The following is a 24,883-nucleotide window of genomic DNA, read 5'->3' as shown; positions in this document are numbered from 1 at the left end:
TTAAGACAACACAATTTGTGTTGTCTAAAGCTGTACCTTTTAGAAGACAGAAAGCTGTAGTTTTAACAGGCAACTAACAAAAGTTTTTGGAAACTTACTAGCATACATACTGATGTCCCTGTCCTACATTCAAGACCAATGATATAGTCAAATAAATAAATCTAATTTAAGTCTTGGATGTTTTTGCACTCCTTCTTTAAACATGCTAATGAGGAACACAGTTGCCTTTTGTCAGTATTTGCCAGTGGTGTTTCTGGTTGAATAGCAGTGAAGCTCAATCACAAGTAACCAGACTGTATATACTGAACCAGGGAGAAGGAAAGAGCTTGACCTGTGTTTATGCCCTGATCCTACTTCATCTTTGCTTTTCTACCATAGATAGGCTGAGATTTTGAGCATCACAGGAGTATCATTAGCCAACCCTCTTGAGTCTATTTAATGGAAGAAATAGGTAGAAAACAATTTTAAATAAAAACGTTCCACTGCTCTGAAAAATACTGGCATTATAAATGTCTGCTGTCACATGGATTTAATAATATGACAGTATCATTCAAGTTCATCTTCTAACTTACGTTCAGTGAAGGAAAATGGTGTATGGATCTGGGTTAGTAATAACTGTGTGTATTTTTCTGGCTGTTGCAGATTAGTCTTTGCTTATATTACAGGGATTATAGGAACTGAAGAAGCCTTTTATAAGTAAACATTTGTTTGCAAAAGCTGATTTATCTGCATTTCCTCATTTTCTGTATAAAGATATTTACCTGATACTCAGTTCAGAAGGTCCCATTTCCTGGTTTAATATCTGTGTATACTGAAACAAATGTGCAGATATAGAGCAAATAAATTTATAATTGCTTTAATAAAGTGGCCAGATTATATTTATTTACTTATTTATAAATGGTTACTAAATATGAAGTAGTGGCTTTTTGCCAAATATCTGCATATGAATTTATACGCATTGATTTTTTTTTTTCTCCCCTTCATCCATTCCCAGTATTCTAATTAGACAAAGCGTGCTGGTCTCAGCTGCCTTTACAGTTGACTTCATTATCAGTTCTCAGATGGCCAATAGGGGTAATTTTGCATGGGTGACTGATTTCTTTCTTTCCATAACATGCTCATTTTCTACAGGCTTTGCTTTCTGCACACTTGTATTTCACTGGTCTATGTCTAAGTTAGCCTTTTTTAGTATAGATTTCATTTGCATGATGTTTTCTCTTTATTTTTCTCTTAATAATTTGATCTGTACCTTTTTAGTGTAATGAGCAGCATCTTTACTTATTATAATAGAAAAATCCAACAGATATGTCTGTATGGATTTTATTCTTTGTGGATCTAAGCAAAGAATTGAATTCTTCCACGTTACTGGAATGTCAAATTAATGAAGGAGAAAATTTTTGATTTAAAAACAGTGTTTTGGAAAATTGCATTGTCAGAACTTCTGTCACAAAGTTTATATATAAAATATTTATATTGCATAATGGTGTTTTATGAGGCTGAGGTTTTATGGCTACAAATCCTGATGCAGCACCATAACTTGCCTTAATTTATGTAAAGATTGTCAAAATGGCAATGAGAAAATTGAAACTGTATTAGTGGTTTGTGATGTCTTCCTAATGTTGCTGTTAGAGCACTAATTAGAGACTATTGATGCTACTGTTCATTGTTCATGTTTATAGGATATGAGGTCTGATTTAAAGTATACAAACATAAATGGAAAATTCTCCACTGACATCAGTGGACTTTGGAATGGGTCTATGTTTGGTTTCCTTCAGTCCAGTGCTGCACTCTTAAAGAAAGCATAAATATTTGTCCCACAAAGGAGAGAATTGAGGCAACAAAGGGAGAGCTGAGTTTTATCATTAAAATGGATAAGTTCTGCACATGTAGAGAGCATATTAAGGGGGAAGAAAGCCACTATAGTTTTCAGACAGAAACTAAGACAAAAGATACTTCTTGTGTTATTATTTTGGCTTCTTGCTGTGCTTTCTCTTCTTCTTCTTCTTTTGTTGTTCTCTTGTATTCTTGTTACCATTCACCTGTTCTACCTCATTCTCTGTTATATGACCCTGCGTCCTTACTTACCAAATGTCTCATGTTAGTTCCATACCATATTTTCTTTTTACGACATCTTTCCTTCATTATAAATAGGTAGATAACTATATCAATAGTTTGTGTTAACAGATGCATACATATTATCATTATGACCACTTTGATAATATTTCTGAATGTATTTTTATAGTTTTATTATACTGCAATATTTTGGGGACAGTAACAGTTTATTTCTAAATGCCAATAACTTATCTAGATTTATTTATTTTTTTTTGCTACTACAGTTACGAATGATAATGGATGCACAAAATTGTCCCCATTCTAAAGTCTTTATGTAGAAGTAGGTAATAACCTGAATGAAACTGCATGGAGTAGATATTTTTTCCTAAATGCTTTGTGGTGAAAGGAAAGCAGGACTAAACTCTTGGGTTTTCCAGCACTGTGAATATGGAGGTGTGGAAGGGGTTGAATATATCTAGCTGACACTAATGTATTTTACATTAGATTTATTCATCCTTTTATGTTATCAAAAACCATAAGATTAATCAAGGCTGAAGTTTGCATATTTTTTCTTTTGGTGATAGCAATTAAACAGATGATTTAAAAGTGAAATGTTTGTTTCTTCACAATCTATTGCCTTTATGTTTGAGGGTTTTCAAAGTAAAAAAGCATGAGCCAGCAAAGCTGTGGAAGATTCAGAGAATAGAAGCAGGCAAAAGGGGTCAAAATATTGTGTGTTTTTATTTTTTTATTCTTCATTTAGCTATTGACAGCATCAAGGAACTGTTACTTGGAGAAGGTGATAGAGAAGAGTTCAGACAGTTAGCAGGAGTCACACTTCAAAACGTCTGCTCATTTGCACTTCCTTTCTTCAGAAAGTTAAATTGGGTTATGCCCACATTCACAGTCCTTCAGAAATATGCCCTTCATATAATGCACAAAAATGTTTTCTTAATGAGGATTTTTTTTCTTCAAATGTTTTCTCTAATTATAGTGTGTTTAGATTACTGCAAAAGAAAACCAGTGGTTAGTGTTTTCTTTCTGACTGTCAAATGGTTGTGTTAATACTAATAATGTTAAGAGAGGTCTCAGTTCACACTCAATTTGGCCTGTGGAAATGTTCCAGGAGTATTTTTATCAAGTGTCTGTAGGAATCTTTCCCTGGAAACTTGTGAGGTTCATGCAGTGATACTGTAATATGTGGTTAATATATCTAATTGCTTTTAAATACCAGGTCAGATAAATCAGTATTTCAGTCTCACTTTCTGTCAGCAGTAGTCTTCCTGCTTTTTGGGTAGATATTACATACTTAATAGTATGTATAAGAAGAGATTCTATAGACCTTTTTTTTAAAAAAAAAACATTTATAGATTTTTTTTTTTTTGACTATAATATTTCTAGATTCTCTGAGTGGGAATAAGAAATACTGGAAATTTAAAAGAAATCTACTTTGACAAATTTACAGAGAAAATATTTTGATTGTTTAGGCCAACAAGCAAAAGTACTTTCCAAACCTAATACTTTATCAGAATCCTTTTTTAAAAGTTAAGCAGATCACCATGTTCATTTATTTGCCTGTCTTGTATTTCTTCCTATTCTTTGGTCTGTTCTTTTGTCTTTTAGATTATGAATTCTGTAGTGACTCTGTCATTGCATGTGTTCATACATGATATAAATATTCAAGAACAATAACCATCACAGTCAAATTAAAGGTGGAGTGGTTTGGGCTGTCATCTTGAAACTTCCAGGCCTCCAGAGGGCCTGATGCTTGTTATGAAGGGTTACTTCATTATTTCAAGAGACTAGCTTTCTGAAAAGAGAGAAAACCCTCATCATTTATTGACTGCACCTGGGTACTTCACTGTCACCTGCACTCCATCCTGTCACAGGTACTGGCGCTCTGTAGCTAGCACAGTGGTCTTGCAGGCACCTTGCCGCAAGACTGGTGGTTTGATTTGGAGGTTTTCTGTTACTGTTAGGAAATGGATTGGGGAAAAAGAAAAAAAAAAAAAAAAAAAGAGCAATTACAAAATCCTGAATTACACATGGTGATTTTTTCCTTGATTATTATTATTATTATTTTTATTTCCTTTTCAAGGAAGGAGTTAGACCTATCTGTAGGACAGATGGGAGATTAGTGACAACTGAGGTTTTTGGACTTAGCTGCACAACCATACTGACTGTATACAGAGTCCATCAGTGTGACTGTGAGCCTGCTCCTGTTTGCTGACAAAAAGGTACAGGTTCCTTGTCTGTTTTGCTGACAAGAAAATGGAGGTTCTTCCCCCTCCTTGCAAGTTCATTGAGAAACCCGGATTCTCTCCAGGAGGAGATGAGACACACATAGAATCATAGAATTTCATGAGTTGGAAGGGACCCACAAGTCCAACTCCTGTCTCCACACAGGGCCACCTCAAAATCAGACCCTATGTCTGAGTGCGTTGTCCAAATGCTCCTTGACCTCTGTCAGGCTTGGTGCCATGACCACTGCCCTGGGCAGCTGTCCTAGTGCCTGATCATTCACTGGGTGCAGAACCTTTCCCTAACCCCCAGCCTGACCCTCCCCTGTCCCAGCTCCGTGCTGTTCCCTCGGGTCCTGTCGCTGTCCCCAGAGAGCAGAGCTCAGCGCCTGCCCCTCAGCTCCCCTCAGCTCCCCTCGTGAGGGAGCTGCAGGCCGCCATGAGGCCTACCCTTGGCCTGCTCTGGGCTGAGCAAACCAAGGGACTTTATAACTCTAGTGTTGCTCTAATAGCAATTGTCTGTCAGTTATGCCACAGAGCCAGTATACTTGTTTCTTGTTACCATGTTTTAACAGGAAAGGAACTAGTATGGTTAGTCCATCTTCATGGTTGTTTTTTTTTGACTGTAGTCTGCCCAGGATAAGATAATTTTTATGGATACTTCGTGCCTTCAGTAAGAACGTCTTTCAGTACCTCATACATCTATTTAATGAAAGCCTTTTTTATTTCTTCTGGGTGCTAAATTCCACCTGCATAATGTACTGTAATTAGTAAGTATCACACATAATCAGGATCTGTAAAATCTTGATTGCTCAGAAAGCAAGAAACACGTTTATTGGCATTTAACTGTCCTCTGGTCAGTGCCTGCTTTATTCAAGTTTGGCAAAATATATACTTCAGAAAAAACATTTTATTGATACTTTTTTACAGGTGCAACTTACTTTATTCAATATATGATAGATATCAAAATAGATATTAAAATGTTTAGTGTGTGGACATTTAAGAGTGTGCATAATCAAAGACCGAATAAGCAGAATGTAGCTACGGTGCATTTCACTGTCAGTTTTAATCTTCTTGGAGTCATACAGCTGTCTTCTGCCACAAATGACATATTTCCTCTTTTCCTTGTTCACTGCTGATGGGTGATTACCTCTGCTCAGATTCTATTTTTATTTGACCTGAAGCCAATTGCATATATTCTCTTAGATAAAAATGGACCTGACATAACTTTTGTTCTCTAAAGCTGCCCTGCTGAAATGATTGATATTTGCCAGTGAATGTCATACTGAAAATTAAGTCCCATTTTTTATGCTTGATTTTATATTGGTTTCTCAAATTTAGTGTGGGATTCTAAACTACATACTTTTATAATTTATAAATGAAAGCAATGCAATGCTAGAGTTGGCCTTGCAGATGTATTCCTTCTTAGGAAAGTTCAGTGTCTTTGAAATAACTGCTTTAAAATATGTAGGTCTTCCTGTGATTTTTACACTCTAAGATTTGGTTTTCAAAAAGATCAAAAATAAAACAGTGAATGAAAGCCTATCAGCCAAACCAGCACAGTCCAACTTCATATTTTTAAGTCTGATGATAGAAGGAGTTAGCTCAGGAAGCCTTGCTTATCTAGCACTTATAAATTCCCTTGAGCTGTAGAAATGCTAATTAATGTTCACAGAACTAAAACTGTTTAGCTTAATGGAAGGACCTCTTTTTATTTTCGCCTTATTTCCACTCTTCCAAACAGACTGAGTTTTTCTTTCACATTGAAATAAATGTAGGCCAAAACCCAGCTGACATGATGATGAGACCAATTTAGCTGAGTGTACTGACTCAAACGGTGTAGTCAGTAGAGTGCTAGATAACAGTTAAGATTGTGCTCAAAGTTGAAGTGTTCCTTCAGTGAAGACAAGCCCTAAGAGAAAGGCCTTGGAGAGCATAGGAAGCTTACTAGGGCAGAGACTAATAGAAATTAAATTAAGTGAAAGGAAAATGTAAGCTGTCAAGCCTCCTAGCCTGAGCTGGAATATACTTATATTTCCTAAAGAAACAGAAGAAGTAATGCTTTAGCCAGTAAGTGCAGAACTGGATGAATAGCTTGTTTATCTATGGTCTTTGTAGGATATGTGTCTTTATTATATAAATATTATAAATATTCCTGCAGAGTTTGCATATGTCACTAGTTTTGTTCAAGTAGGCATACTTTAAGACTAATACTGATAAAAACATATTTGGTAGTTAAATCCAAGTGATTGCTGAGTCCAAACTCATGTTGTGGTCTTCCAAGTCAAAGCTGTGATCAGTCCGTGTCCCATGCCGGGAGCGTGGCACCATTCTAACATTGTGCCAAGCCTACTGCTTATAAATGGTGTTTTCATAAATAGTAACATTACTGCTCTATATTTCTCTATTGGCTTTAAAGACTATATATTATATTCATTATAAAAGAAATCCATATAAATTAATGTAATTTCCTCTTCCAGATAGATGTGTTTTGATCAATGTATGTGAGAAATAAATTAACATCCATAGAAAATGTTTTTTTTGCAAAGCACGGCTTGATACTGTGATTTGAATTTTTGTTAGTGATGGCTGAAATGTAATTATAGTTTCTCATTAAAAATAGCTGCAACAGAATCACCATAAATGCTCTCAATTACTATATATTGTGGCTGAAAATTGTTAACTTTACATATCTGTTCCTTTCTTTTATCACCAAGCGATGTGTATACATTATCAAAAGTAAAATTTCAGCCTTTTAAGAGCTCCTTTAGATGTTTCTGAGCATGGATGCACGTTTGTGCCTACACAACTATCTTTTTTTTTAATTTTTCAGTACATTTCACTTTTAACTGAAATTATAAGGTAGCTGAATGTACTAAAAAGTATTTAAGTTGTACGACTTTAAACATTAAGTTATAAACATTTATGTGATAAAATTGTTCATTGTTGCATGCACATTAGAACCTTCTCTGCTTTACAAATGGCATGTCTCTGTCTCTCACTCCCTTCCCACCACCAGCCCAAACTCTACCATAGTGGTAGGAATTTAAAATCCATGTAGAAGAGCAAGAAAGATTACTGCATTTGATATGCTATTTGTATATTACTGTTTTAAGGAAGAAGTGATTGTAATGTACAAAAGATACATTTTTAAAGGAGGTATTCTTTGCACCTTTTATCTCAGTATCTCAGAGTAATAAGATATTTTAACTTTCAAGCACATGAACAACCTTTCTCTTTTTTTGTAAAATATATTGCTAAAGAAGAAAGTCATTTACTTGTAAGGGCTGTCTTTTACAAAATCTTATTTTTTTTAAATGTATTTTTTACTTTTTTAGTCCTAGGCGACCAATGCCTCTGTCTCTCCACCTATCAGAAGAAGAAGCATGCATAATAATTCAGTCGTTCTGGAGAGGTTATCGGGTAAGAGTAATCTATAATTACTTTGCTTGATGTTGAATTTGTAGGACTGTGAAGGCCGTAGGGAAAATCCTTACATAAATTTTAAGTAGGGGATACTATAAATAGCTGTTGAGACCCTCATGGTTCATTGGCTTTGGATGTTGCTATGCCTTATGCCTGGTGACTACAATTTCTTCACAGGCATTTATGCTGATGTAATCGCCCTGTTTTCCTCATAAAATCCACTGAAGGTTGGAATATTATTTTTTTTATGAGTTGATCTTTGGCTAGTTGCTAAAGTGTTACTTGGCTTCATTCAGGGATATTTAAGTGAGTGTAGAGGTACACAAAGAGGACTGGTGAGGTCTGTACAGAAATAGAAGCATATAGAAACAAAGATAAAATTGAGACAAAGAACAAGACGGGAGATACAGGAAAGGAATGAAGGCTGTTATTCAAGGAAAGGAAAAACAAAATGGTAAGCAGGTATGGCAAGCCATAGTAGTAATATAGCACTAATGCAGTCTCCAATTTAAGGGGGAAAAGAGAGGAACATAAATTAATTATGAAGAAGATTGGCTCATACTACTATTTTGGAGTGCGACAGCAGTGCTAAGTCTAGGGTAGGATATAAATGATTTTGAAAATGCTGAAAAGATTCTGGAAGCCTTTCTTTGAAAGGCTCTAACACCTTCATGCTTTGCGAAAAAATGGACTTAAAATCCATGTGACAAAAGAAGCGTCTTTGACTGCCTTTTTCAAAATTTAAGGTTGTAAAAAGCCTCCAGCTATAGCATTAGTTTCATTGTGTTGGACAGTAAGGCATCTCTGTCTCTACATCAGGTGTTCTTTAAATCACAATCAGAACAAAACATTCTCTGTTAAGTTCTTTACTATTTTAACAAGCATGAATACATAAGAGTTGCTACTCTAATGTGCCAGGCAGACAAAGATGACTAAATAATCCTGAAATGATCTTCTTGACTGATAGATTTTTATGACACTTGCTGTTTTTCGTTTTCCGTGATTTTTTTTGTTTTTTCCAAACAGAGATGATGACACTAACATTAATTAGCATTGACAATATCACTGCAGGCATCCTCACAGTGGATTATTGCAAAGGCAAACATCCAGTAACAGTTCCATTAGAGCTGAGCAGTGCAAGGTTGCTCAGATACCTCGTGCTTCAACCGAAGGTTCCAAAGGGCACTGTCCCTTCTCACTGTGTTAAATTTAGAATGATAAATACTATGGTGAAAATTTTAAACCAGTTCCTAGAAATGAGAGGGTAACTATAGCTTTAAAAAGCAGAAGACAGAGAAAATAACTCAGACTATAAAATTAGCTGTTACATATTTTAGCTTCTTATAACTGAAAGGACTTGGGCTTTTAAAACTTACCGTTAAAATCAGAATATAAAGTCAAAATCATTAGTAACAAGTTATTACACAGGGTGACATTATCTTTGATTTAAATGAGAATTTATCACAGTAATGATAAAGTAGATTCTGAAAAATTAGAAAATATTTCAGATGATATGCTTTTAAAAGAAGTATCCCAGACATGAACCTTGAAATTTTATTTTATTTTATTTTATTCTTAAATGGTGTCATATAAAGTGTGAGAAACCACAGCTGATAATTTTTCACTGACACATCTTGTATGGAATCTCCATTTTTGAGATACCTTTTTAGCCGTACTGATCTAGGCAGTAGACTTTATTTAGTCATACAACTGACTGAGCATTGCATCTTTGCATGGATATTTCACTTGTTTCTGCCACATGTAGCTGTCTGCATGTGCCAGTATCAAAACCACATGAGATTCAGCAAAAACAAGGTGTCAGGCAGTAAGGATTTTTCTATGTGAAGAAAAAAAAACCCATAGGTATAGGATATCGAGCACTTTCTGATAATAAAAAGTTAATTAAAAGCGTACATACCTCCTTATCTGAAGCAGGTTTCAGAAAAATACTTGTTGTGGTAATGATAATTAATGGCTGTCATCCACAAAGCCTTTGCTAGAATCTTTCATACAAAGACATTTATGAGTACTTATTTCAAGTTTAATCAAGAATTAAATCCCATAATAAAAAGCAGTGTTAGCTACGGAAGCATTAGGCTGCACTCTGAAACACAAACAGCAATCCAATTACTTTTATAACCATTTTCTGGTAAAAAGGAGAAAACTAATTAGATTGCAGAATTTTATATAGGACCTAAGCAGAAGAAAGCTACCAAGAAGTGACAGTAGCTGTTGTGTGACCCTAATGGGAAAGGTTTCTGGGTGTCGAACTTGTCATAAAGAAAGGTGTAGGGGGTTTTGAGCAAAACGGCAATTTGCTGTTGCCACATCCATTGTGACCGTGGAAATCTTGTGCTTGATTTACAAATATGAAGGCTTGCTCCAAAGAAACTTTAATTAAAATTATCTGTTTCCCATCCCTGGCAGAAACTGTCTTGAAGTTCCAGGACTAAATAACATAATATTGGGTAGCCACTGTAGTCCAAAGGAGTAATGATAATGTCATTTGTTGCATGTGTATATATGAGACACAAGAACAGTCTGGCATAGTACTCTGAGGAGATCAGAAGGGAAGATGTCATCTTGAGAGGTCTCTTTGAGGCAAGAAAGAACAGCTGGAATAAGGCTTTTGACAGCTCTTTCATCAGATTTTTCTCTTTACTTCTCACATCCTCTTTTATTGATGTTCCATTCATCTGTCATGGGCCAAGGCAGTACTCCAATATCTGATGAAAACCCTTGATTGGTAGATATCAATTTTCCAGGCACTTTTCCAATTCAAGAAAATGTATTTCTTCACTCTTCTACTGCTGGATCTGTGCTTAGTGCCATTTATTCTCTGGGGTCTTTTTAATATTTACAATTTGCGTAACTATTCTAGGCAGAAGGAATTTTTCATTAATAGAATTTTCTCTAATGATTCTGTCCAAAGCTTTAATGTTATCCTTCCATAGTACTATCCTTTCTTATATACAAGAATATGTTGTGACATATTCTTGCCTAGCATTGAACACAGTGTATTTTGACTATGTAAATCTTGTAATATTATGGAGCTTAGACTGGACAGCATTACGAAAATATTCAGTGCTCTTTTGTGTATAAATATTGTTTGAGCAAAAATTAAATCCAAAATGAAGTAGGTTTATCTTTATATCTTACAAAGTGTTCTCGTGCTTTTGCTGTCATAATTTATTTTCCTTTCCAGCAAGGTGTGGTGACTAGCAAAGGCTCAAACCCAGAAGGTCACGCAAATATTTGCCATTCTTAACAGCAAATGTAGATTCAGTCAGGTGACTTGGGTTTTTAAAGAGACACATTATTTCTCTCAGTTCTTTGTTAGACTCCTTCAGTGCTTCATGCTTTGTTGATCTGCAGGAGAGTCATCAGTTGTTTGGACAAGATTTGAACCTTAGATTACTTACCTGAGATTTGGTCGATGAGTCATGGCTTTTTAATTGTGCTAGAATTGTACTCTGATTTACAAAATAGAGGTTACTTTCTGCTAAATTATCAGAGCTGTGCTAAATTAGAGTTTGTTAAGAATATTTGGAACGCGTGGATAGGATTCTGTTAAGTTCCTATCACCTGTTTTACTGAAAGTGACAGATTTGCATTCCTTTTTCTTACACATTTCTAAAAATCTGGGAGTTCGTGTTCACTACTTGGTTTTGATATTGGACCTTGCAGTATTTTAAGATATTAATATACTGGGGTTTTTTTGAAACATTATTTGATGGTTTTAATTAAAAAATAATTTGATTTTTTTAGCTAGTAACATTAAATTAATGTTGTTATTAATTTTTGAAATTTTATATTAACCTTGAAAGAACTAAATATATCTTTTATAGAAGATAATACATACCTGTATTAGTATAATGGGATATTTTAAGAGGCCTGAGAGGTATCTGATGTCAAGTCACTAAGTAAAAGTCTTCCCTGTCTGTATTGATCCTATAACCTTGCATTGTATTTCTGGTCTGTCAATGCACTGAAATATATATCTGAAATATGGCAAGTTATCTTCTTAAAAGTGGATTGAAAACTGCTCTTGGAGTACATTTGCTGTCTGTTGCTTTCATGGTTGCACCACAAAGGAGAAATTCTGTGTGGAAAGAATACTTTTGCTAAATAATTTATATTATTTTGATTAATGTTTTTAACAAGTGGAAAACTGCATCCTCTTTTGCACTGTGTGCATTTCAGGAAAGCATGGGAAAACTGGGATGTAATGGAGTGGAGTAATAGTGTTCAAATCACACAGCAAACTCATTACCATATCATGTAAGAATAAAATAAATATAAGAAAGTCACTAGAAAATTTAAGTAGTCAGCTTCATGAAAGTAGAAACATGTCTAGGAGAAACCAATCTTATTGCTGCTTGTTTCGACCATGTTACTCAATTTTGGCCTGAATAACTAGGACGTTAAGTCCTAAAACGTAATGGCATTTCATCTATGTAACAATTAGAAGAAAAAAAAAACACACAGAAACTCCATTTTAAATAATGTTATTATAATTTGAATGTGACTCTAAGAGAATAAACGCTTCCCATTGTTTAAGCAAATACTAGCATGTCCCCTTCCTGCTGTTGTCCAAGGGATGGTTTCTCTTCTGGATTTTTGCTCGAACGCTGGAGATAGTAATTGTGTGAATGCCAAGGTATATGACAGGCAACATACTGCTATTTAATCCAGTCTTGCTTAGAGCAAGTTTAAGTAGACTGGTAAAAGATAAGTTCTTTCTTATGTTAGTAGAATCCATACCAGTACAAAAGCAATAAAAAAGGAATTCAACTTAAATGGGAACAAGGCTTGTGACTATTGTCATTTTATATGGAAGCAGGATTAGGCTCTTCATAGGGGTGATTGCCAAAGAATGGATACCATGTAATGCATTCCAATTACTTTAAATAACAGATTAATGGCTCTCCTGTTTGTGAAAATTCTGTGGCTGAGATTGTCAGTAAGCCTATTTGCAGCTGGTAGCAGGTGTGAATCAATTTGCTGGAATAAATTTCCTGCTGTATGACCCTTCATGTGCCTCTTCTGTTCTATTATGTTGGTCAATGGGCTGGTTTTATAGTGTTGTGGTTTTCTAAAGGCACTAATACCCTTCACTATAATGCTTTAAATTTTAATTAACTCAGAGAATGAGTGTCTCACTGCAATCACATTCTCAGGAGTCCTTGGTAATCAAAATGATCCCCTAATTGGCATATTTATGTTTTCAAAGGAGTTTGTCAGTTATGTGGCTTTTATTTCTGTTTAAGCTGAAAACTGTAAACCTCTGGGATCACACTTTTATATCAAGCGCTGCAAAAAGGACGTATGTCACATATTTGCCCAGCCACAGAAAAAATACCTCTTGTCATACCTCTTGTCATCCTGGGTAACACAAATGTACATAATTTTAGTTGCATATTCTGTTTTCCTTTTCCAGGTCCGCTGTGATAAGGAAATACAAGAGCTACGTCAGTGGCAAAAGCAGTTCAGAGAGGAAGAACACATTTCTGAAAGAGTGGAAGAATTCTGGACTGAGCAGGAAGACAAAGGTAAGTGGATTAAATTACTGTAATGATTTTTTTTTTTTTTTTTTACATTAAGTGTTTAATTGTTATACTTCAAGTTGTATTAAGAAATAAGACACACGGTGGAACACTGATCATGAGTGACAAAAGAAGGCAATGTCTGGCGGAAATGCCTGGTATGTCTTTACAGTTACTATGTAAGTTAGTTGCTTGTCTAACGGAAAGTGCCAATGGAAAGTATGATACTGGGCCAAAGCTCAGTAACTTCACAGGACTATGGTAATGTGGTGGCACAGTATTTCCTAGGCAGGATTAAAATTCTACCAGCTATGCAACATTCGAGTACTGTTTTTTATCAGACAGGTTGTGTTGTAGTTTTTCTGAACTGCAGTATTTCTATCTGGTAAATGTTCTACTGCCATTTTCCTCTAGTTATTTATAACAGAATCACAGAATTTCTAGGTTGGAAGAGACCTCAAGATCATCGAGTCCAACCTCTGACCTAACACTAACAGTCCCCACTAAACCATATCCCTAAGCTCTACAACTTCCAGAAGTTGGCCTGTACTGTTCTTACAGTATTTGCTGAGGGATATGAGGCCAGGTTGCTTTAAGAACCAGCACTGCACCATGTTTCCTTTTTGCTGTGATTGTGGACGAGGCCTTACTGACAGGGCTGGAGTTATTCTTTACTTATTCAGGCACAGTGGTATAATAATGATTTTTCTGTGCCTGCTCTCTTTGTCTAATAACAACGCAGGAGGATTTGCTAGCTCCTCAACCAGTCTACGTTTTTTCAGCCTCTGTGGCTGGACTCATATGTGATACTACACGTAGGGATGTGAATTACGAGTCAGTAGAAGAGGTCGTTCAGCTATATGGCTCGTGAGCTCTTGAGAGGGAAAATTCTGTTTTACCAGTCACCATTGTGTGGTCCTTCATTCTGACCTGCCAGAAGGGCTGTCCCACCCTGTATCTATTGCATCAATTTCAGCCGTTGTTTAAGTGCACTATGGCTTTGGATCAGTGAGAGGTTTTAGTGTTAGTTTCCTACGACATCGTTTTCATGTGACCCCTGTATGTACCACAACAGAGGAAGTGAGCTGGGGGAGAGAGGGATAATCCCTTTCAGAAGCCCACAGCTTGGTTAAATGGAGCAGAATTTGAGGTGGTATTCTCATAGCTGGTTACTGTTCACAGCTGAAGAAATGCCAGCCTCCAGATGATTGGTAGGAGCTAACAGTCAGTGGCAAGTATTAGACCTCCTCAGGTCAGACCACAAAAGGGTCAATGGCCTAATTCTGAGTTTGTGGGACTTCACTGGGAAAAGAGAGATTTACGTTTGAATTCTTGTAGTGTAAGGGAGTTTAGAATCAGTTTTCCGTGAAAGTTTTTAAAAATACTGAGAGCTGGTCAGTCAGATACCAATTATCCAGAAAAATCAACTGGATTTCAAGAGGCAGAAAATCGCTGATGCGCAATCTGGAATTGGGCAGCTTCATTGTAACGGGTTGCCTTTGGTCTCAGTGTTGTCAAATGACCTAGGCATTTTTACTGAAGCACTGCATATTTGTAGGTCAGCGTTTGGAGCTGTTTCTCTTCACTGCGTCTCCAGGCCTTGTCACTGCTTTCTTGGTTAGACTTCTTGAGCAACATGCCCAATTTCTAGACATTTAAAGTCCAAGCTGAGACATGGAATTTTTCCAACTGCGGCTTCATTCAAATGTTGTTTCTTTCACTATTTTGTATGCAAGCTAATTCTTCTTCTAAATTATGTGAAGTTATTGTATTCATGCACAGATACAAAATAGGGTATTCTGGAATTGAGTGCTTGACATTCTCACTGTATGCTTTGTTTTAGAAACTACAGTAAGGATGTCCGTACACAAAGAGTACTTATTAATATCACTGCTGGAGCAGTTAGGGCTTGTTGTATATCACAGATCACAGAATTTCTAGGTTGGAAGAGACCTCAAGATCATCGAGTCCAACCTCTGACCTAAATATAAATATAATTAGGGTCTTGCAGTTCTTCAGTAACTTTAGTCGTCAAACCTTTTGTGGCTACTGCTAATTTCAAAATCGTCCTGCTTTTTAATAAATGATACAATGAAACTTTTCTACCAAGCAGTTTAATTATAAAATAGTCCATGCTCAGTAAATGCCAAAGGAATTAACAGCAGTCAGGTCATTAACCTAATGGACTGCAATTATTCTTTCACTTTTTATTGTGCATCCAGTCTATCTATCCAGTCACAAGTAGATCAGGCTTAAAAGGATGACATGAAAGTTCCAAACATTTCCCTTTGTGCTTGTAATCTTATGTAGAAAAGCTTGCCTAAAGGTGAAGGGGAAAATATGTCACTAATAACAATCGTTGTAACAACAGGAATTACAAAGTAGCGTCTTGTTTTCAGCTTTCCATATTTTGATGTCTTTTTTTCCTTCACATAAAATAAATGTAATGGGTGCTTGGGGCTAATAACAACATTTTAAACTAATGCTAGATTTTTTTTGTGTGTGAAATCCTGGCACTTCCAGATGGGCTACATTTTCATAATACCAGCAAACACAAAATTGTAAATGGGTAAGGTCTCTATGTTTTCAAGCTTCCTTGTTGACAAGCCTTTGATTCCTTAAACTTCTTTCCAATTGTTTCCTAGTTATACTTGTATAGCTGTTGGATAGCACTAGTTATGAAGAGATCCAGTCAGGGCAGTGTTGCAGTTACTCAGTGTTGAGTTTGCTGTTAAGCAGTCTGAGGTCTGTAAAACACCAATTATTTCTGCAATCACAACTGGGTGAGTAGGTATTCCTACTGGATGTTTCTAAGGGACATGAGGTGCAGTAGTTATAGTATAAATCTTTCAAATAGATGTCTTAATACATGGTGCTGTTGTACCACAATTTCTCCTCTATTGTGTGAAGTGGAAGAGTATTTAAACCCACTTGCAAACTCCAGGCAGTACTGGAAGTGACTGTTTTAACTTGTTGCTCTGGATTTCTGAAGTAATCTACATAATTGCATAATAATAAATTTTATCACATAATACGAAATGAATCAGTGGCAACTGTCATCCTGTCGTACAAGGTAAGATGTTAAGAAGCTACCTCTTTGTGCCTCCTCCTCTTGTCATCTGCAATGCTTAACCTGCCAGTCACATGCACAGGCTGGTACCGCCAGGTGATTTAATGTTGGCAGCTGCAAGAGTCACGCAAGGTGGACGTAGTACTGCGGCCACCATGCCCAGGGCCTGGACAACCTCAGCAACTGCTCCTGGCTCACCTATGTTAGACAAAGCTCTTACACAGAGGGAGGTCTGACTCCAGTTGTGCTTTTCCTATACTGACAGATGGTGACAGCAGCAGCAGCCACTGGATAGTTCTGTGGTTTGCATGTTTGCAAGTGCGAGGAAAGCAGCTTCCTGTTGGAAGTGTTTTCCTGCCCAAACAGCCATTCTTTGTGATCTCCAGGGAAAATGTGAGCTGGATGGAGACTCCTGCAGGCTAGCTTCAGCTGTATGGTGCTGTTTAATGGAATATGTCCAGTGAAATCTGCTTTCATTGTGATCTTGGAAGATTTATAGTGTATGTATTAAAACTTAAGTTCACTAGACAGTATCCAATGGAGAAACCTACTTGTCCAACACTGATGGCAGAACTAGTTGGTGTTCTGCATACACTTCAAAATGCATGACATTCTTACAGTGCTCCTTCTCAGTATTCACTGTTGTTAGCATAAGGACTGGCCTGCACTGATAACAGTTCTGGTGCCAGTACAAATAGGAGTAGATTCCTCTGAGGGGGTATTTAGATACGCTGAGAGGCAGCCCAGAACTAACAAAGACAGTAATGAATGACAACACCCTTATGGTTCTGCACATCTATGCCAACAGCAAGGACCACAATCAAAGCTGTTCCTGCCTGTTGTATTTCAGCTGTGAAGGCTTACGTTTGAATATGGTCTACAGAAGCCTCACCGTAGAATTTTTTAAATAATAAAGTCAGTTAAGTATCAGCTAGGAATATTTGCACACAATGAAATCTGTGAAAAGGAAAAGTTAAAGCTGTCATAGAAGTTATTTTTCAAAAGACATCATGTTCAAAACCTTCCTTTATTCATCATGGCGTCCTTGGTTGTCTTGCTATTTCAGCATTATATAATGCAAAGTGTTATGAGCTGGCACACTTTTCTGTGTCTGCACTTTGCTATATGCAGGACTTTTTGGTCAATGCTTCACTTCACTGTGAAATGTTCAGAACATTAAGAATTTTCTTCAGTGCAGTATTTATTTTAGTACAAATACTGAAAACGGGAAGTGTCACGATTTTTTTTTTGTGATAGCAATTTGTTATGAGAACTGTATAGATTTTCCAAACATTTATTCATATTATATTGCAATTGTAATCCACAAATGTCAGGTTTCATTTACCAACCCATGCAATTGCTCAAGGGATATTTTATAGCTGAAAATAATTCATTCTGAGGAGTAAAAGAGTACATAACAATAGGAAAAACATGCATCTGTATGTGTGCACATATATGTGGGTTGTTTGCATGGAAAATTCTTAGTTTTAGTAACTTAGAGCTGGAAGATGAAAGATAACAGTAATTAGTACCAGTATACAGAAATAATTAAAAATAAAATCCATCCAACATAAGTGCTTGTCTTCTAGCAGATGTAACTATATGTAAAGAAAATTTTGGTAGTGACCAACATTTTCTTCAAGTCTTTATGGGATTTCATAGCCTATTTCTTGTGGTTTATTAAGAGTTTAGGTTTAAAAAAAAAAAAAAGTAGATATTATTAAAAAAAAAAAGGATACAAGTAGATCTTTTTTTTTGAAATTCAGAGTATGTTTTCAGAAGATAAGATGAAGCCATCTTCAAAATGTTGGTAGTAAGAAAAGTGGGGAGAGGGGAAGTGGCTTGTGCCATTTGGCAGCTGGATTCATTCAAAGAATTGTCCCTGAAGAAAGTGAATTTTTCTATAAACTGTACTTAAGTTGTTTTGGAGAGTAATTCAGTGGTAAGATTTCCTTTGCCTTCTTTACTAATTATTTCAGAAGGAAAAACAAATTTCCTTTTAATCACCCTCACAGAGTTTTCCTGTCATCAGATTAATTATTTTAGGACTATAGGACACAGCTGTTCCACCACTTCAAAGTATGTTGCAAAATTGCTTCTTTTCAATTTTTTTCTTAAACCAGTGCTAATTCTTGTTGTTTATATCACATTAGCTTGCAATATTATGAAATTGTTTCTGTAATGATTTAACTGAGCCCTGCTAAGTTAATTTAAGAGTATCCATACATAAAATAGCCGAGGGGCGCAGACAGATGGCTATCTGGAAACAGCTGTACTACTTAAAGAAGTTACTGTCCAGGGGTTTTCATTATCAATCTCAGCTGTAATGCCTTAATTAATTTTGTTAGTGCTCCAGCTGCTCTTATTTCTGCTATTATTATTCTGCTGTTTATTAACATTGTTAAACCCTGTTTCACTGTAAAATCAACAAGTTTGGGTTAAGCAGCCTTCATCAGTGATTCAATCTAACCCAGCTGGCTTCGCACTGAAGTGCGTTCTGAGCAGTCATACAGTAATGAATAGCATAACACAACTACCTTTTAAGCTCGTCTTTCTAGGCTTTTGGTCAAACTGAGTTACTGTGAAATCTCCCCTTCAATTAAACCACTGAGCTCTTTGCATTAAACTGGACAAAGCGCTTGTTGTTACAAAAAAACTCAGATGTCACAAACAGAGCAATGGGATTCACAATCAAAAGAAAAAGGAGAACTTTTAGAAACTAAATATATATCAGTGTATTACAAAGTTAACTACATTAAGAATAACAATGAAGTCTCTCTTAAATTTGTATATGACTCTAACTCTGTTTAGTAGATGCTGTAAATAGTGTTGAATCTAACTGTAGGGGATGAATGGTGAGCTGCCAAATAGCTTTTAGAAAACGCTGACTCAAGGAGTAATGCGATTCTATTGACACTACTAGAAAGATCAGCATACCTTCTGTGAAATATCAGCCAAAATGCAAGCTAACAGTCAGGTTCTGCTGTGTTGTGGCTTTCGGCACAATGCTACATATACTTATTTCACGGGTATGTTTTGTCCAAATGCTTACAATTTTATAAAAGTATGTTTGTGTGTTATAGACCAGTGTGTTACTTAGAAAGGATATCAAAAGGAAGTTAGAAATGTAGATATATCATAATAACTAAGTCCAAAGGCATTATACTGTAATAAAAAAAAGCCCAAAGACATTCTTAATTTATTTTCTCATTTTCAGTAAGTGTAGTTATCATCATTGAAACAAATAGTGACATTTTAGTTTTTGTTAGAATGTAACCCAGAACAAAACACTTTTTGAGCGTTGTTTCCTTGTTTGTTTTTTAAGTAGGGACCCAAAGTGTGATTTTTAGTGGGCAGCTAAGGTGACCAACAACATGCCCATTAAGAAGGTAGTCCTGTGCTTCCTTCACCACGGTTTCTGCCGTCCTTTCCTTTTCCCAGCTCTCCCAGTCGTGGCTGTTCATGGTGAGTCGTTTTCAGCTGGCTGACCTGCCACAGCGCTGCTCCCAGCTCTGTGCTGCAGCCCTCTGGGTTAGTGTTCTGCTGGATCAGCCCACTCAGCTGACTGGCCCTGTAATGACACAGCCCTTAGCTCCAGTGGAAGGGAAATGGTGCAGCAGTAATAGAGGCAAGGAAAACTGCCCACGTGTGATGGCAGCTGGCTTTTAGATCAGCTAATCTGTCCTGTGCCTACTGTGTCATATGAAACCATACCCTACGTGGTATGTCTGCTTGGTTCGGTAGGTCAGGATGTAATGCAACCTCATATAAACCACTGATTCTCCCCACACTTCAAAGCACATTTAAAAGCATCTCTCTGACTCTTTTTTTCTTTTTTTTTTTTTTTTTTCTTTTTTACTTTGCTACTCTTTATTCTTCTTTCCTTCAACACTAGTTATTGATAATTTTGAGAGTTGCTTGGGGGTATAACATGCGAAGACTTTGCATGAAAATTACTATAGAAAAGGAAGTGGGGAAATGAATAGCATCCTGCAGGACTGTGGAACTCTTAGTGCATAGAGCTACTAAATTTCTTTTTGAGTGGAAGGAAAATGTATGTTTCTTTCAGCCTTTACCTGAGATCAGAAAGATGTAACATACTTAGCTGGCGCTTTGATTGCTCCACTCCTCCACTGCTGTAAAATTCCATTCCAAAAAAAGGTCTATATTTAAGGTGTGAAAGTACTTACTCTTAACAGTTTCTACTTCCAGACTGAAAATATAGAGGGAAGCATAACACTCAAGGCTCAGTTGAGTGGCTTACAGATTTAGGCTTGTAGGGAGTAAGAGAAACCTCCTCTGTATAGCCCCACTGTTTTAGCACAACTGATGGGATAAATTTGTTCCAAAATGTTTTACAAAAGTTTTTTTTTTTAATTTTCACTCCACTATAAAATACTGCTAATAAAAAACAAACAAACAAACAAAAACTTCCAAAGGATATGAGTGAATAGTAAATGAGCTTGTTTTTTTTTTCTTTTTTTTTTCTTTTTTTTTTTTCTGAAGATGATGGCCTTTCTGTTTTCATTATTCCAGTTTGCTGAAATTACTTTAATGTAAATGTATTCAAATAGCTGCTTCATTTACCTGCCTGTTGTATGGGATCATACTCGGCAGGATGTGACAGTAGCAAACACCATAGGAAGGGCTGCTTTTGGTTTCATTAGGCTGCTGATCTACCATTAGATCTACCTTGTTTAGGAGAGCTTCTTTTCCCAACTTGCTTTTCTTTAGGGCTGCCCATATTAATTTTGTCAATACCTGCAGCCTAAAGCACCCATTTCAAACTAGACATAATTTGATGCGTTTTCTTGCTTTCTATCTGGTATCCCACATAACTTCAGATGCGGTTTTGCTTTAGTGCTTTTAAAATGAAATAGGTCTTTGGTTAATGGCCTGATTGATCAGATCTGTGCCTCCATGCAGTGGATGAAACCTGTGCCATTGTGATGCTGAGATGCAGATGCAGTACTGATGAGACACTACTGGAAATGAAAATGTATGTGTTGTACAATGAAAGGAAGTTGAAAATACTTGGCTTTTGTTTTTGAAAATACCTAAATCTTAATGCATTGCTTAGGTGAAAGACAGACTGCTACAACAGTTGCTTCTCTCTGCTGGTGTGCTGTTGAAAAAATTAGTTCTTTACACACACTGTCTAGTACTTTCTGCTGTTTTTTTCCTAAGTGTTTTCCTTTCTTCTTAGTATCTGGGTAAAATTAGTAAATTTTTATGTTTAAAAAGCATCGTTCTTAGGAAGAATAGTAGAAGAAATAAACATTCCTGGTTTTATGTTTAAAAAAAAAAATTGCAACCCTATTAGCTACCAGTTCTTAGAGGTCAACCGTAGCCTTGGCTTTGCAAGGCGCAGTGAATGTACACAGTGTGTGGAAAATCTACTTAAACCAAACTGAGAAACAAAATAATCTTCACAGCAGGTGGGGAGAGTTGATTTCCAGATACAGGAGGGAATATTCCTTTATGCACCATTTGATTTCCAAGCTGTATTTCTCCTTTAGCAGTAGAAGCTATTACTTACCTATACTGAGAGCTTGCAAACAAAGACTTTTCCCTTGGGAAGATGCACCCAGCAACGTGCTGAAGAACTCAAAATGTAGGTGTTCTGTCATTGGAAAATCCTTGAAAACATGAATGAGGCTGCAGATAAAGGGGAGAAGAGGCTGCATATTTTAGGAGCACATCTTGTGCTGGAGCAGGAACAGATGCACACTGTCAAGAAGCAAGGAAATGCAGTCACTCCTACAGCTGTAATGTGTCTCCGCCTGAATTATGAAGTAGGATTTGAAAATTGAATAGGCTTACCAAGTCAAGTCAAATGGAGGAGTCTAGTTTGCATACTTCTGAAGGATGGCTGTATCATAATCGTATTGCACTACATAATGATGTCATAGCACAACAGAATGAATTGAGGAAGGGAAAAATATTAAAATTGGTGCCCAGAAAAAAAAAAAAAGTTTACAAAATGAAACTTCTTGGAATTCATTTTGTAAACTAATCTGTGAGTATAGTAATGTGTTCTAATAGATACTTATTTAAGAGGCCATTGAAGAAGTTACAGTTGCATGCATGTTTCCAGACAGTAGTTTCCCCCCAAAAATACTGAAAAGAGGTCATATGCAAATAGAGCATCTTATGCTAGGGTTTAAAAATATATTTTAAATGTAATGTAGGTGGTAATGTTGGATTAGTTTAAGAGGCAGTCTGAGTAGCTAATGAATCTCTTAAAAACTGTACCTCCATGGTTTATGAAAATTCAGCTCCATAAAATGTAAGGAATTCATCATTTTTATTTGACAGTCTCCTTGTTTCATATTTTTTTTCTGCTTTGATCAAAGGTGGTTGAAATTTAGTCATGCTTTCAGGTGATATTAAACAAAGGGATTATTTTTTTCTAATTTCATCTGCCCTCCTTTAACTGTAGCTGTAATTCTTTAATTTATCTCATAATGGAGCTCTTGTAAGTGGGGACCTGCCCATATTCCATGGTTTTTACACTTTTAAGGTGCTATATTCAAAACGATTTTAAATGGATTCATGTATGTTACTGCTTTTGAAATAAAAGTAAACGTTTAAGCTTTCAGTGGCACAAAATACATTACAGCTTCTTTTTAAAAAATGAAAGAAAATCCAGGAACAAAGCAGTGAGTATGTGGTGTTTTTCATCAAGCCTAATTCAAGATGCTTGAGATGTTTCTGAAAGTTTAATCTTGGCACTAACAGCTGAGAATGTAGTGATAAAAGTCATAAGACTCATGATGTAGATTCTGCTTTATTGGTCCACACCCCAGACTCAGACATCTCTGAAAAGTTATAAAGATTACAGGAACATTTAATTTCTGAAACTACAGTGGGAAGGTTTGGAAAGGAAAAAAATTGAAGATGGCAATTTAGATAAGCTATAAAATATGTGATCTTCTGAACTGAGCTTACACAGGCACAGCAGTTATCAGCCAGCACAAGTCTGAACTAATCCTCCAGTGGCATAATTGTGCTTTTACCCATCACTGCAGTTTTTAATAATAATTTGTAATGGAAAAAAGACTGTTGCAATTTGGTATTTGTTCTGTGATTATAGAAATATATTTCATTTGATTGTTTTTCTGTTTTAAAGGAGAGGAGAAATTCTTAATGGGGTTTGCAGTTTGCGTTTTTTTTTTTTTTTAATGTTTTTCAAGATAGTAGTGAAAAAATGCTATATTTTTACTGAAAACTCAGGGGGGGGTTACATTCAGGTATGCACATTTCTGTTTCCAACTATGAGATGTATTAAAAGACTGAAGAAAAGGCTGTCACTGCGTAACAAGTAAAACCTCCAAATATTCCTGCAGCAAAGCTAGACTTGAGACTCTTTTGATTGAGAAAAAAAATAGGGAGACAGGGGAAGAAGGACCACAAACCAAGTAGAGTCTTAAAATACAACTCACAGATCAGTGAAGAAGCAGATGATGGATTGCAGAACATTCAAGCTGCTTGCCCCAAACTTCCCTTTGTATTACTCACTCACGTCTTTTTCAATGTAACTTTTTAAAATTTAACCTGATCACTTGGTTTAGTCTGTGAGAGTTTACATTTAGTGACTTTACAGAACCTACCATATATAGGAAATGCCTCGGACAGTGACTTTACAGAACTTACCACGTTTTCCATGTAGGAAATGCCTCAGAAAGAAGAGGGATTCATGGGTGTAAGTAAAGCATTTGTGAAGCTGCCCAGAAAATCTGGCATTCTAGTTTTCTGCCCCAACTGGCTTCTGCCTGTAATTCCCCAAATGCTTGTTGCTGGGGGCCTGGCACTCTGAGATTATTTCTATCTGCTTCTTGTCAGCTTCTTTCCATTTTCATGACTCTTTTTCAATCTCAGCTATTTACTTGCAAAACCCACATTGGTCGGTTCCTGCTGAAGATGTGCTGGGTGCCTTCCTTCTGGGCTTTTCTCTGAGTGCTGCATCTTCTTACTTAACCTGTTGTGTTTCTGGGACTTTCTTTTAATGAATCTCAGGTCACTGAGTGTTTTGGAGGAGAGTTGGGCTGTCATTAGCATACAGTCCCCAGTATATCTAGTCCTTTGTAGTTTGTTCTCTCCTAAACTCAGGTGTCCATCTCAGTCAGTGTAATGGGTGTCAGTGCTTTCCTCTTCGTACACCTTGAACTGTAAAAATGCCATCCAGATATTTAACAAATTTAAAGATTTTGAATAATGAATTCTTAACTGTCCTGTCCAAATATTAGGAAAGCATTGTGTATTCACAGAACCACAGAATGGTTGGGTTGGAAGGGACCCTAAAGCACATCCAGTTCCACCCCCCTGCCAGCCAGCAGACCAGGTCGCCCAAATCCCTTCCAGCCTGGCCTTGAACACCTCCAGGGATGGGGCGCCCACAGCTGCTCTGGGCAGTCTGTGCCAGTGCTTCACCACCCTCTGAGGGAAGAATTTCCTCCTAACCTTGAATGTGAATCTCTCCTCTTTTAGTTTAAAAACCCTTCCTCTTGATCTATCACTGCCCATGTAAAATGTTGCTCTCCATCTTC

General features: G+C 36.5%; 1 protein-coding gene across 3 annotated transcripts in view; it reads left to right on the top strand.

Annotated features, from left to right (window-relative positions):
* Window positions 1–24,883, top strand: part of IQCK (IQ motif containing K) — a 54,603-nt gene that overhangs the window by 14,611 nt on the left and 15,109 nt on the right. For all 3 annotated transcript variants that reach the window (XM_084536726.1, XM_084536727.1, XM_084536728.1), the window contains exons 7-8: window positions 7,631–7,715; window positions 13,159–13,270. In XM_084536726.1, coding sequence (XP_084392852.1) covers window positions 7,631–7,715; window positions 13,159–13,270 — 197 coding nt within the window. The remainder of the gene's footprint in view (window positions 1–7,630; window positions 7,716–13,158; window positions 13,271–24,883) is intronic.

Source organism: Aythya ferina (genome assembly GCF_964211825.1).
Source record: "Aythya ferina genome assembly, chromosome: 15".
Taxonomy (NCBI): domain Eukaryota; kingdom Metazoa; phylum Chordata; class Aves; order Anseriformes; family Anatidae; genus Aythya; species Aythya ferina.
This window is presented reverse-complemented; position numbering and strand designations above follow the sequence as displayed.